General features: G+C 41.3%; 1 protein-coding gene across 21 annotated transcripts in view; it reads left to right on the forward strand.

The window, feature by feature from the left end:
• Positions 1-13,034, forward strand: part of CCDC91 (coiled-coil domain containing 91) — a 183,242-nt gene that overhangs the window by 103,889 nt on the left and 66,319 nt on the right. For 20 of the 21 annotated variants that reach the window (XR_014168775.1, XR_014168776.1, XR_014168777.1 and 17 more), the window contains 3 exons: positions 8,418-8,510; positions 11,152-11,220; positions 12,199-12,375. Coding sequence is in view for 18 of the 21 variants with exons in the window: in XM_081913312.1 (XP_081769438.1) it covers positions 8,418-8,510; positions 11,152-11,220; positions 12,199-12,375 (339 nt within the window). In the remaining 3 variants the exon portion in view is untranslated. The remainder of the gene's footprint in view (positions 1-8,417; positions 8,511-11,151; positions 11,221-12,198; positions 12,376-13,034) is intronic. The other variant, XM_081913323.1, reaches the window with a different exon arrangement.

Consider the following 13,034-nt stretch of genomic DNA (forward strand, 5'->3'; position numbering starts at 1 on the left):
TAGCCTAATTCTGAACTTTTGTTTTGAGCTTCATTTTTACAAAGGTGCAGACAAAAATTATGTGATCCAAATACAGTTTTGCCTTCCTTTAAGATAAGGTTGAGGAACCTTTTCCAGCTTGAGGGTAACATTCTGGGGGCTATGTGCCAATGGTGAGTGGTGTCAGAGCCACAAGTGGGTGGTGCCAAAGCCACCTCTGTTCTTCCCCCATTAATACATATGCAGTTGTCTATACACCTTCCATCCATATTGTCATTCCAAACATCTGCACATCATCCACATAATCATTTAAATAGCACAGTCCTGTGTTCAGGCATTTTATCCTGGAAGTGACTAATAATTGTCCTGATCCTAATGCTGCTGCTGGTGGTGGTGGTGGTTAAATTTATATCCCACCCATCTGGCTGGGTTGCCCCAGCCACTCTGGGCAGCTTACAACATATATAAAGTCACAACAAAACATCAAACATTAAAAAAACACCCTATACAATTAAGAAACAAACCAACCAATAAATCAATAGAAACTAATAATAATAATAATAATAATAACAACAATAAACAGTTTACAGTTACCCAAATTAAAATAACCACCAACCTCAACTAAACCTTTAGCCAACACTAAATGACAAAAACAAAACAGGGGAACCAAAATTAGAACAGTTTAAAACATTTTAGCTAGTTACCCCAACCCAAGAGTTGTTCCAGCAGTGTCTCTCTGGCCTCCCAGGAGCCTCTTAGCTGTTCAGCATAGTGGTAGGATACTGTGTTTGCTTGTGATACTTGAGAAGGGAGCCTTGCTTGTAGCTTCTAGATCACTGGGGAGAATCACTAGAAATGTACAGAATAAGGAAGGTGGTGTAGTCTCGAAACAGCAATGTGGTGGTTTTTTTATAAAAAAAATGGAGTGCTTTCTCATTTTTATGAGGGGGAATTAAAGAACATGAGAGTTAGCAAGCTGAGAGCTCAGCTTCTGAATTAAAGTTCATAAAACGATAGAGGTTGGGGTCGTGAAGTTTGTCGCTATAGTAATGAGTAGATTGAGCGACTTCCCTATGTAGAAAGGTGGCAACGTTCAGGACTTTTGAGTTTAGAGAAAAGGTAAGTAAGAGGTGACACAGTAGACATTTATAAAATTATGCAAGACATAGAATTATAAAAGATGTTTATTAGACGTTTATAAAAGCTTTTCTCCCTCTAACAATAAAACTCATGAACATCCAATGAAGTTGAGCATTGGAAGATTCAGGACGGATGAAAGAAAGTCCTTCTTTGTGCAGAGACTTCCGGGACAGCGCGAACGGCTAATGGCGGATTCCCTCCGAGCTCCGGAGGGAATCGGCTCTGCTGAGGGCGGGTCTTGCCGCGCCGGCGACGCAGGGACCCTCAGAAACCGCAGGCGCAGAAGCCTCTGGACTTGGTGACTCGGTGGGCACCTTAAGCGCCCTCCCCGACCCACGAAGAGCCTTTTTAAAGGCTACGGAGAGGGTACGGAGAGTGGTGTGGTGCTGTGAGTAGACCGCTACTTCAGTGGAGTGAAGCCGCGAGCCATGGCCGGAGAGCGCTGTCTTTCTTCCTAAAATTTGGACTGAAACAAATAACCCGTGAGTAGAATGGAATTTGGACTTTAAAATTTTATCTTTGAATTGGGTACGACCGGGGGATGTGTTAATGGGAAGTCCGCACCCCCCCCCCACCTACAAAAAGATCTAAAGCAAGGAGAGGAGCACTAAGGTGGAGAGATTATCGTGCTTTTGGAGCTGGACAAAAGATTATTTCCATGAATTTGACAAAAGAAGTTTTTGTGCTGGAGAGGAAAAGAGAGGAATTTTAGAAGCTTTTGTGTAACCCCCCCCCCCCGGACCCGGGAGCGTCCTGTGTGTGAGCCCGAGGAAAAAGAATAAAGAGTTTGACAGGTGTCAAAGGAGCTGTCAAACGGGCGGTTAAAGTTTAGAACTGTGCTATCTAATATCTCTCTGGATTAAAGGTGTTACATTTGAACTGAATTGGTTGGAAACAAAGTGATTGTGAATAACAAAGTAACGGATTGTTGGAAAAGAACTATTGGAGTTGGAATCCCCCTGGAGGGAACTAGAGACATTACAATGGCTGCAGAAGGAAAATTACTGGCAGAGATAGAAAGAATGTTTTTTCTCATGGGAATTCTACAAGAGCAGAGCATGGCTATGAACAAACAACTTACGACCTTGAACTCTAAAATAAGCAACTCTGCTGAAGGCACAAAGGACTGGACGGAAAAAAAATCTGCAGCTGAATCAGAAGAGACAACTTTGGAATGGGGGGAAAAAGAAGAAGGAGGAGAGGAAGTTCAGGTGGAAAACATCAATCAGAAACCTATATTGTCAGGAAACGAAGAAGATCATTGGATTACAAATCTGCGAAAAGAGAGAAAGATAAAGGAAGAAGCCCCTGGAGTATCTGGAATACTGGAATTTAAAGGAACAAATAAATATGACTGGGACTTCTTCTTCAAGTTTGAGCATGGGAGACCAGCTGATCCTTGGCAGCAACTGTTTCTAATTGATTTGGAGGGAAGAAAATATGAGGTGCTTGTGATAGAACTCCTTCGAAACTTGAGGGCCAACAAAAAGGACTACCAACAAAACCGACGGAGAGAGGCTAACAGAGACTTAAGGGTCTCGGATGTGAGGAATCCAGGCTAGGAATTGTTTTTTGAGGACATTGGTTCGGGAAGGGACAGAAACCGGGGTAGAGAGGGAGGGGGAGAGCAGAATTGTAAAAATTTATGACTTTTGTATTTGGTTATTATGATTTTTGGTATAATATAAAAAGGGAGAAATTCGTGGAAGAGAACTTAGGTCGACCTTAGAAAAAGGATTTAATGTGTATAAGAAAATTGGATAAGTACAATTTGGCCTAGTAAAAAGAGTTAAGCTTAAAAATTACAACAATATTTGAAGGATGAGGGAAAAGAACTTGCTGAGTTAATTAATGAAATTGGGATGTAGGAAGGGGGGGTGGGGGAAGTCAAGGAAAGAAGGTAAAGAAAGTAAGGGTATGAAATTATACATGTTTTGTCTTTGTCTTTCTATGTGTGTGTACGTCTATATAAAATGTGAAAACCCAATAAAAATTTTATTAAAAAAAAAGAAAGTCCTTCTTTGTGCAGCTGGATTTTCTCTGAGCTATGACTACCTCTACACCCTGCAGGTTTCCCTTAATTGCTTCTTTGCTCAGTGACTGACCTTTTGAAAGAGACCAAACCATCTTAGTTGTGATTCCTACATTGCAGGAGGTTGGACTAGATGACCCTTGGGGTACCTTCCAAATCTACAGTTCTGAGGCTCTACTATCCCCAGCTATGCCTTGTAATGCACATCACTTCAGCCATTCATCTGTAGATGACAGATGTCTTTAAGTACTTACCGTATTTTTTGCTCCATAAGACTTTCTCAAAAGTAAAGGGAAATGTCTGTGTGTCTTATGGAACAAATGCATGGTCCCTGGAGCCAAATTGCCCATGGGGCAATTAGAAAGAGGGAAGGGGGTGTTGAAACAAAGCCGCTGAGCAGCTGATCGGCAAGCATTCAGGAGGGAGATAAGGGATGCTAGTGATAAAGAAGGCTGCCTGGTAGGGGGGAGGTAAAGGAAAGGAGACAGGAATACTAAAACAATGAATAGAGAAATTAGAAGAACAGGAGGAGCAAAAAACTGCTCCAGCTAAGGAAAAGACACTAACGCAAACAAGAGGGAAGGGGGTGTTGAAAGGAAGCAGCTGATCGACAAGTGATCAGGAGGGAGATAAGGGACTGTAGAGATAAAGGAGGCAGCCTGGGAGGGGGGAGGCACATGGATCCTCAGGATTTTTGCATTGGGTCACCCCAAATTCACCATCAGATCACATGGCATGTCCATGGCTACAGCCTGCACTAAAAAAATCATGCATCCACTGTTTTGTGGGGCCGCAATGGTGCAAAAACGTGGTTACAAAGCACGGATCCAAATGCATTCTTAGGATTTTTGCATTGGAATACCCCAGAGTCACCATCAAATCACATATCATGTCTGTGGCCACAGCATGAACCGCAAAAATCATACATCCACTGTTTTGTTCAGAATAATTTTTTTTCTTGTTTTCCTCCTCTAAAAACTAGGTGTGTCTTATGGTCAGGTGCATCTTATGGAGCAAAAAATACAGTACTTTTATTTAATGCATACATAGGTTTGGTGGTTGATGGTTCTGGATTCCTAGGTAGCAGAGGCCTGGAGAAAGCATTTCTGTCTCCTGGACCCTTTTCCTAATAAGGGCCAATTACACAGCCAAAAGTGTGTAAAATAAATAACTGGCACAATATAAGGTATAATTGTCCTGTCTCTATTTCTCATTAATTTATTAGTTTGTCAGGGAAACCATTGATGTATAAACATCGTAAGCTTCTTGAACAAAATAACCACATTTTTAGGATTGAAACTTCACAAACTGCTGCGTCAGAGATACTGTCTTTGTTAATATCATACTGAGAACAAAGAGAAACTCCTAAATAAAATATTCAGGTATGCAGATGAACTGCATTTCCCAAACTCGGTGTAGCAAAATAACAGAAATATAGCAACTGTATTGCAATTGACACTAAGCTGAGGTCTTCATTCAGATAGGTATTGATAAGTTTCAAGAAATACTTTTCTAAATCTGTTTTCCAAACCCAGTTGAGCTTATGTGTCTAATTCCTCCCCATTCCACCCACTACACAAACGTTCTGTAGGAACTGACTGAAATTATTTTAGCAAATTTTTCCTGTCTGTACATAACAAACAGTTTCACAAAATATTTTACTTAAAACTCCTTAATTTCTCCCTACAGATGTTAAGGTTTTTTTAAGTGTGTTGGTAGAGGATTCTGCTTTTAGAGATCAAGGCCAGAGAAGATGTCTTGAGAAAGCCAGAGGGGCAAAAGTATTGCAAACAGTTATGGTGATTTATTCAGGCCTTTATCCAAATTTCTGAGCAAAACCTGTTCTTGAAGATGGTCTGTAAATCTCTTCAGTTAATTTTACATACTTTATACTGAACAACATAGTCAATAATCTTTAAAACCTCTTGGGCCACCCTTATTGTTTAATGGGAAAGGGACACACTAGTGTGCATTTTAGAACTAACTTAGGGAAGTGCTGGGTGAGATCCCATGGACAGTAATACTAAAAGGAAAGGGAGTTCATGATGGCTGGGAGTTTGTTAAGAGGGAGATAGTAAAAGCACAACTTCAGGCAATACCAATGAGATGGAAACATGGAAGGTGCCTAAAGAAGCCAGGGTGGCTATCTAAAGAACTTTTAACTGAGTTAAGATTAAAAAAGGATGTGTACAAAAAATGGACAAGGGGGGAAACCACCAAAGAGGAATTCAAACAAATAGCCAGCACATGTAGACACAAAGTCAGAAAAGCTAAAGCACAGAATGAACTCAGGCTTGCTAGAGAGGTTAAAAGCAACAAAAAAGGCTTTTATGGGTATGTTCGTAGCAAAAGGAAGAACAAAGAAACCGTGGGGTCACTCAGAGGAGAAGACGGTGAAATGCAAACAGGGGACACAGAAAGGGCTGAACTCCTCAATGCCTTTTTTGCCTCAGTCTTCTCCGATAAAAAAAACAATGCCCGACCTGAAGAATTTGGAGCAAATGATTCAGCAGAGGAAACACAGCCCAGAATTACTAAGGAGAAAGTACAAGAATACTTGGCTAGTCTAGATGTATTCAAGTCTCCAGGGCCAGATGAACTGCATCCAAGAGTATTAAAAGAACTGGCAGATGTGATCTCAGAACCACTGGCAGTCATCTTTGAGAATTCCTGGAGAACAGGCAAAGTCCCGGCAGACTGGAGGAGAGCAAATGTTGTCCCTATTTTCAAAAAGGGGAAAAGAGAGGACCCAAATAATTACCGCCCAGTCAGTCTGACATCAATGCCAGGGAAGATTCTGGAGCAGAACATTAAGCAAACAGTCTGTGAGCACCTCGAAAGGAATGCTGTGATCACCAATAGTCAGCATGGGTTTCTGAAAAATAAGTCATGTCAGACTAACTTGATCTCGTTTTTTGACAGAATTACAAGCCTGGTAGATGAAGGGAATGCAGTGGATGTAGCCTACCTTGATTTCAGCAAGGCATTTGACAAGGTGCCCCATGATATTTTTGTAAAGAAGCTGGTAAAATGCGGTCTTGACTATGCTACCACTCAGTGGATTTGTAACTGGCTGACTGTCCGAACCCAAAGGGTGCTCATCAATGGTTCCTCTTCATCCTGGAGAAGAGTGACTAGTGGGGTGCCACAGGGTTCTGTCTTGGGCCTGGTCTTATTCAACATCTTTATCAACGACTTGGATGATGGACTCAAGGGCAACCTGATCAAATTTGCAGATGACACCAAACTGGGAGGGGTGGCTAACACCCCAGAGGACAGGATCACACTTCAAAACGACCTTGACAGATTAGAGAACTGGGCCAAAACAAACTAGATGAATTTTAACAGGGAGGAATGTAAAGTATTGCACTTGGGCAAAAAAAATGAGAGGCACAAATACAAGATGGGTGACACCTGGCTTGAGAGCAGTACATGTGAAAAGGATCTAGGAGTCTTGGTTGACCACAAACTTGACATGAGCCAACAGTGTGACGCGGCAGCTAAAAAAGCCAATGCAATTCTGGGCTGCATCAATAGGAGTATAGCATCTAGATCAAGGGAAGTTATAGTGCCACTGTATTCTGCTCTGGTCAGACCTCACCTGGAGTACTGTGTCCAGTTCTGGGCACCACAGTTCAAGAAGGACACTGACAAACTGGAACGTGTCCAGAGGAGGGCAACCAAAATGGTCAGAGGCCTGGAAACGATGCCTTATGAGGAACGGCTAAGGGCATGTTTAGCCTGGAGAAGAGGAGGTTAAGGGGTGATATGATAGCCATGTTCAAATATATAAAAGGATGTCACATAGAGGAGGGAGAAAGGTTGTTTTCTGCTGCTCCAGAGAAGCGGACACGGAGCAATGGATCCAAACAACAAGAAAGAAGATTCCACCTAAACGTTAGGAAGAACTTCCTGACAGTAAGAGCTGTTCGACAGTGGAATTTGCTGCCAAGGAGTGTGGTGGAGTCTCCTTCTTTGGAGGTCTTTAAGCAGAGGCTTGACAACCATATGTCAGGAGTGCTCTGGTGGTGTTTCCTGCTTGGCAGGGGGTTGGACTCGATGGCCCTTGTGGTCTCTTCCAACTCTATGATTCTATGTTCTTTGTCATCTTTGATATCCATATTCAGAGCCATTGCAGATATTACTTTGAAAAACATCCCCCTTTGCTTTTGCCTTTTAAAATTTACACTTGAAAGCATGGCCACATGGAAGATTGCAGAAGCTACATCAGTGATTAGAAAAAACTTCAAGTTTTATTATTTTTATATTAATAGATTGTGCAGTTTTTCTTAGCGCAGTAGCAGCTGCTGTCATATCCCCATGTGAACCTAAAAGAGATGTTGCACTTGCTCACAAGTAGACTTGTGACCAACTATTTTCACATACTTGTTGGCTCTGGCAACATCTGTTCTGGCTCTCTAGGGACGGGCTTAGGAGGCACAAATGGATGTTCTTGTATCCACTGTTTGCAGATCACGGGCGGGGGATGTTTAATTTTTATTGTAGAAGGGGCATATGGATGAGGGGAGCTGAACAATGCCCATCTTGTCTTTATCTCCCCATGCCCTTGCACTTTTGCTTTAGCTCACTTGATATCGGAGCCAGGCTGGGAGAAAGTGATAAGCATGCACAGTGAAAGTTAGGGGAAGAGACCCCCTTCCTCACCATTTGTCATGAAAATTAGACACACACCCTGCACTTTTCCTCAGGGAAAGCCATTTGGCCCCATCATTGCCCATCAAACAGTAAATACTTTTTAGTTCCGGTGTGTTTTTAATTACATATACAATATTTTATAAAAAGCAGCTCCATATATCATTTATGCTAGCTTCAGTTATCATTTTTAAAATTGTGAATGGAAAAATATAGTTTCTGATAATAGGTGGGATATACATTATTGGAATAAACCGTGGTAAAAATAAGCACAAACTAAATTGAAATGTCTTTTTAAAATCCATATTTTAAATACTTACTAACATTACAAGCGAATTGTCACCATTTTTACTGCATATGCTAGTGGAGTCACTGATCTTGTTTCTATGTACTACATAAAAATGAAGTTTTGCACACACAGCAGATGACAAGCTATCAATATAATTTCATATAGCCTGCAATTTCCCTTTACTGCTGCTCAGTACACACATAGAACCTATATATGTGTCTACATGTGTTATATATTATCTGTAACAACCTGTTCCTTTTACCAGCTCTCATTTGCCACTAATGCAGTTGCAGAGTCATAGCATATGATCCTCTTCTTTTATAGCATCAAAGGTTGCTTGATATGTTGGACAAAGAGCACAAAGTGTTAGAAGAAAAAACAGAAGAATCTTTGCTGCAGCAATCACAAAAATATAAGGTACATTGTATATAGAAACTTTAAAGCTTTTAAAACCCAGGGGTCAACGATTTCCTGCAGGTACCCATAGAAAGCTTCCCTGGTGCCTTCTCTCAAGGTGAAATTGGCCTTGAGAGAAGCACCCTGTGGCAGGCAATAGAATAGGTTCTGATGTGTGCTTGATTGTGATGTTTCAGCGCATTTTGCCTACAATAATTTCTCCAATTTGCAATTAACACGCAAGTCCAAAAATATTGGCAACCCCTGCTTAGAAGCTTGGTGGTAGTAGAGTGTCATTTGAGGTACATAGCGCTGAGAACAAATAACATTTATTTGGTGGTTTTGGGGTGTAGGCAATCTTTTGTTTGGGGTGGAAGAGTCCTCTGCATAAAATGGGCTGAGGAAATGCATTTTCCTCAAAAGGGTTTTTTAAGCAATGCTAGCATTTTACACTTTCTGTCCACTATTTTATCTCTTATTTCAAGTCCTATCTCTCCTCCCTCCAGATCTTCCTTCCTTCACTAAGACCCTTTGTTAAAGTTTGTTGGTTCGTATATCTATTGACCCACTGAGTCTGCTGCAACGATCCCTGCAATAAATTTGATTTATTGCCACTCCGACAAACTTCCAATGGTGCCCACACGCTTCCACTCCGCGCGCTGCCACTCTCTCCAGTTGCCGGGTAATAGCATAGTTCACACGCAGCGTAAAATGGTTTGTCTGTGTCGACGTGGTGTCCTCAATAACTCAGCTCGACACCAGTGCTTCTAATCTAAAACTCTCTATTTCGTAGCATTCAAAACAGAAAAGAAAATCTACAGAATCTAGCTGCATGTTTGCAGCTTTCTGCCTCTTAACAAAAAACGAAACGACCTTGCTCACATTCTCAGACAGACTGCTCTTCAGAGAGAGCTCAGCCCCCACAGAGCACAGATCAAAGGAATAAAATGCTCGGATCCTGTGGGCAGTGCACCCAGTCAATAAGAACACTCCTGGAGTGTTAACTCCTGACAGTCCAGAACCACAACACCCATTCAGGAATGGAAAACCTCCCCATAGGCTAGGCTATGCCACCCTACCCTTTTATTTTGTTTTTTCTGTTGAGTGGGAGAGGAGAAGACAGAGGGTTTAAAAGGTTATGTTTATTTAGCTGATCTTACTGGGGGGATCCTTTGGGTTTGTTTGTTTTTTAACCCTGAAATAAAATAAAATTAAAAAACAAAAGCCATAGGCTTTTCACCTTAGGCATTTCCCTCTTGCCAACATTTACTGTGCTCCTCAGTCCTCTTTGGGACTGAAAATTGTGCTCTGTGGCCACATCAAAGCTCTAGGATCTAGAACAAAGTTCATGCCTTGCACCTCTCCTTAGGGCTGATGACTGCACATAAGGGGAAATGGGACCTTAGAGGGTAGGGTTATTTGATTTAGTTGTTTATTGAGTAAAAATTATACACCTCTTGATTGTAAAAAACAACAACCTCAAAGCAGCTTACAAAAAGATAAGACAATAAAATCACAAAAAGGAACAACGCTATTTTAAAACATACAAAAGGTAAAATACTAAAACAGAATAAAATTATTTCAACCTTCTAAGCATCTGGGTAGGCTTGTCAGGATTTAACTTCCTTCCATCGGGCCTGTAAGACAGAGCTATTCTGCCTGGCCTTTAATTTGTATTCAGCCTGATCTTTCATTCCCCTTCCTCCCCCCTCCCCTTTTTATGAAGATTACCTGCTCTGGGACCCCACAGCTAATTCTCCCCATGTCTCCTCGCTGGCCCAAGTAGGACTAATTCAGCCAGCTAGCCCTGGTGACTATCTAATGCTTATTAGATGGATTTTCCCCAAATTGTTTTTTGAACTTTGAATTTTATTGTTACTCATGGTTTTATACTGTATTTTATGCTGCTTCTACAATTAAGTGTTTTAAATTTGTTGTTAACCGCCCTGAGCCCGGTTTTCTGACCCAGGAAATGCAGGGTATAAATAATAATAATAATAATAATAATAATAATAATAATAATAATAATAATAATAATAATAATATTAAGCAAGAATGTTTTTAGCAGGCACAGGAAACAGCAGAGCAAAGGCGCCTGCTCTTCTCAGCTCCCATTTAATCTTAATAGGCAGGGCGTTCCATATTGCAGGTGCTGCCACACTAAATGATCAAGTTCTTACAAATGTGGAACCAGTATTATGTGGCACCTGTAGTAGTGCCAATTCCGCCTATCGAAGCGGTCTCGTAGGTAAGGTGGTCCCAAGTTGTTGAGGGCTTTATATACTAATAGTAGCACCTTGAACTTGGCCTGGTAGCAAATTGGCAAACAGTGCAGATCTCTGAGCACAGGTATTCTATGTTGACAGGCTCTCGTTCCTGTCAGCAGTCGTGCTGCAGCATTCTTCACATAACTGCAGCTTCCAGGTCAAATGTGAAAGAAACGCCACACAGAGTACATTGCAGTAATGCAGTCTTAATCCAGTCTAGGTTTATGCTCCTTCATAACTTGGTATTCACTTGGTATTATGTATAATAAGTTTTAAAAGTCAATATAAAGTTTACAAAGGAAATGCCCAGTTATTATAAAATAATGAATTTAATAACAAACTAAGCACTTGTATTTTTACACTTTAATATGCTTTACTTTGTATTGTATTTGCAGAACATGCTGGAAAAATGCATGGAGAGCGAGAGGGAAAGCAATAAGGAAGCTTTGGCAGCCTCTGCAAAGGTACCTCGGCTTGCAGAAAGAATTGATGAAATCTCCTTTTGAACTGTTTTATGGTTATTCTGTATGGAATATTGTTGGCATGAGAATAAAGTAATTAAAAAAAAATTAACTACACAGTCCTGTGCATATCTACTCAGAAGTGAGAACCATTGAGTAGAAGGTGAACAATGTCTGAAATTTGGAATTGCTAGTTATTTTTTCCTCCTGGCCCAGCCCCAAAACTGAATCAGTGACTTAAGATTAAATTGAGAGTTGTGTCCAAATTTTGAGAGTTAATCTTCTAAAAACAAGAAAGTTAGTTGTTTTGGTTTCTCAATGCAAGTCAATGCAGTTTCCTAATAATTGCATTTCCAGATCACAGTCCGAATCCTGGGATCCAGTTGGGTTCAGATCTTCCTGGGAATCTAAATTTGGGGCTTTATTTAGCTGATCTAAATTGCTAAATAAAGCCCCAAATTGGATTGAGGGGTCCATGCACAGCCCAAGGTGTGCATCCAAAAATTTGGGACACACTGCCATTGAAAGGTGAGAGCTAGGCATGAGTGTCACAGCCTTAGTCTGTAAATTCTGGCATTCCTTGTGCTCTGGGCATGCATTTTTCTCTCTCTTCAGAAGGGCTGATTGAGCCAGTATGTCTAACGGGATTGTATTCTCTCTCAGTCCCTGTGCTAGGGCCAGTGCTCCTAGCCTCTGTAGAGGAGGAACAACAGTCTGGCTGAGGGAGAGTGACGCTGACTGTGGTTAGCTGGTGGGTGGACAAGCTTTGTTGGAGTCAGATGGTCAGTTCTACCTCCAAAAGTCTTCAAGCTTTGCCACTAGTGAGGGAGATTCTCGCCTTTCCTTCTGGCTAGAAGAAAGGTTGGGAGAATATTTATTGTTGGTGCCTAGACTTAGGAATCCTATGCAACATTGTGTATCTCTGTGTGTGCTGAATAAATAGATAAAACTATTTTTAATTTCCCTTTATATGATTTGAAGATTGAAAAAGAAGAGCTGGAAGCTGCCATTGTAACAGCAGTAAAAGCAGAAAGAGAAAACATGAAAAAACTCCATGTAGAAGAAAAGGAACTATGGCAAGCAGAGAGAAACAAAGATCAGGAAAGGATTGCTCAAGCAATTGCAGATGCAGTTGAAGAACAGAGACAAAGCAGTCAGGTTAGTTAATTTCACATGCACTTACCTGTTACTGGACTTCAGTGCTATTACTGTGAAAGCAAGAGCACCCTGTTGTAAACAGTAAAGCACTGACCAATACATTTTGGTCACATTTTTATTTTTTATCACTATTATTATTACTTCTATACAGCTGCACCACTGTTGTTAACAATCTTAAGTTAGATCATGCCTTAGCTCCTGAGAGAGGCTTTTTATAACTTGTCTTACTTATCCTCCCTCTGTATTTTTGTGTGAGTCCTTATTGGCTGGACTTGTTGCAGAATTAGGGGGAGCCACTCCTTGCCTGCTGCTGTTGAATCATTGACTCTTCACACCTGTAGCTTGGAGGAGGCAGCTCCAAGAGCTGTGTGGGCAGTCCTGGCTAGCCCAAGGACTTTCTAAAACCAGCTGCAGACGTGCAGCAGGTTAACTAAAGGGATGACATCAGAGGGCTGAGACAAGGACAAAGGCGCAGTGCTATTTGACTTGTTTTTACTTCGAGAATGGTGTTGTTATGTGGTTGACTACACAGATTGCTGGTTGTCCCAGGAATGTCAGGGCAAGAGAGTGTTGCAGGCCTGTGGACTTAGTACCTTTGCAGGGGGTAGTTTGGTTACTTCCCAGATGAGAGCTTAATATAGACTATGGGGGCAAGAGGA

This window comes from Podarcis melisellensis (assembly GCF_964234715.1).
Source record: "Podarcis melisellensis genome assembly, chromosome: 5".
In the NCBI taxonomy this organism is placed as follows: Eukaryota; Metazoa; Chordata; class Lepidosauria; order Squamata; family Lacertidae; genus Podarcis; species Podarcis melisellensis.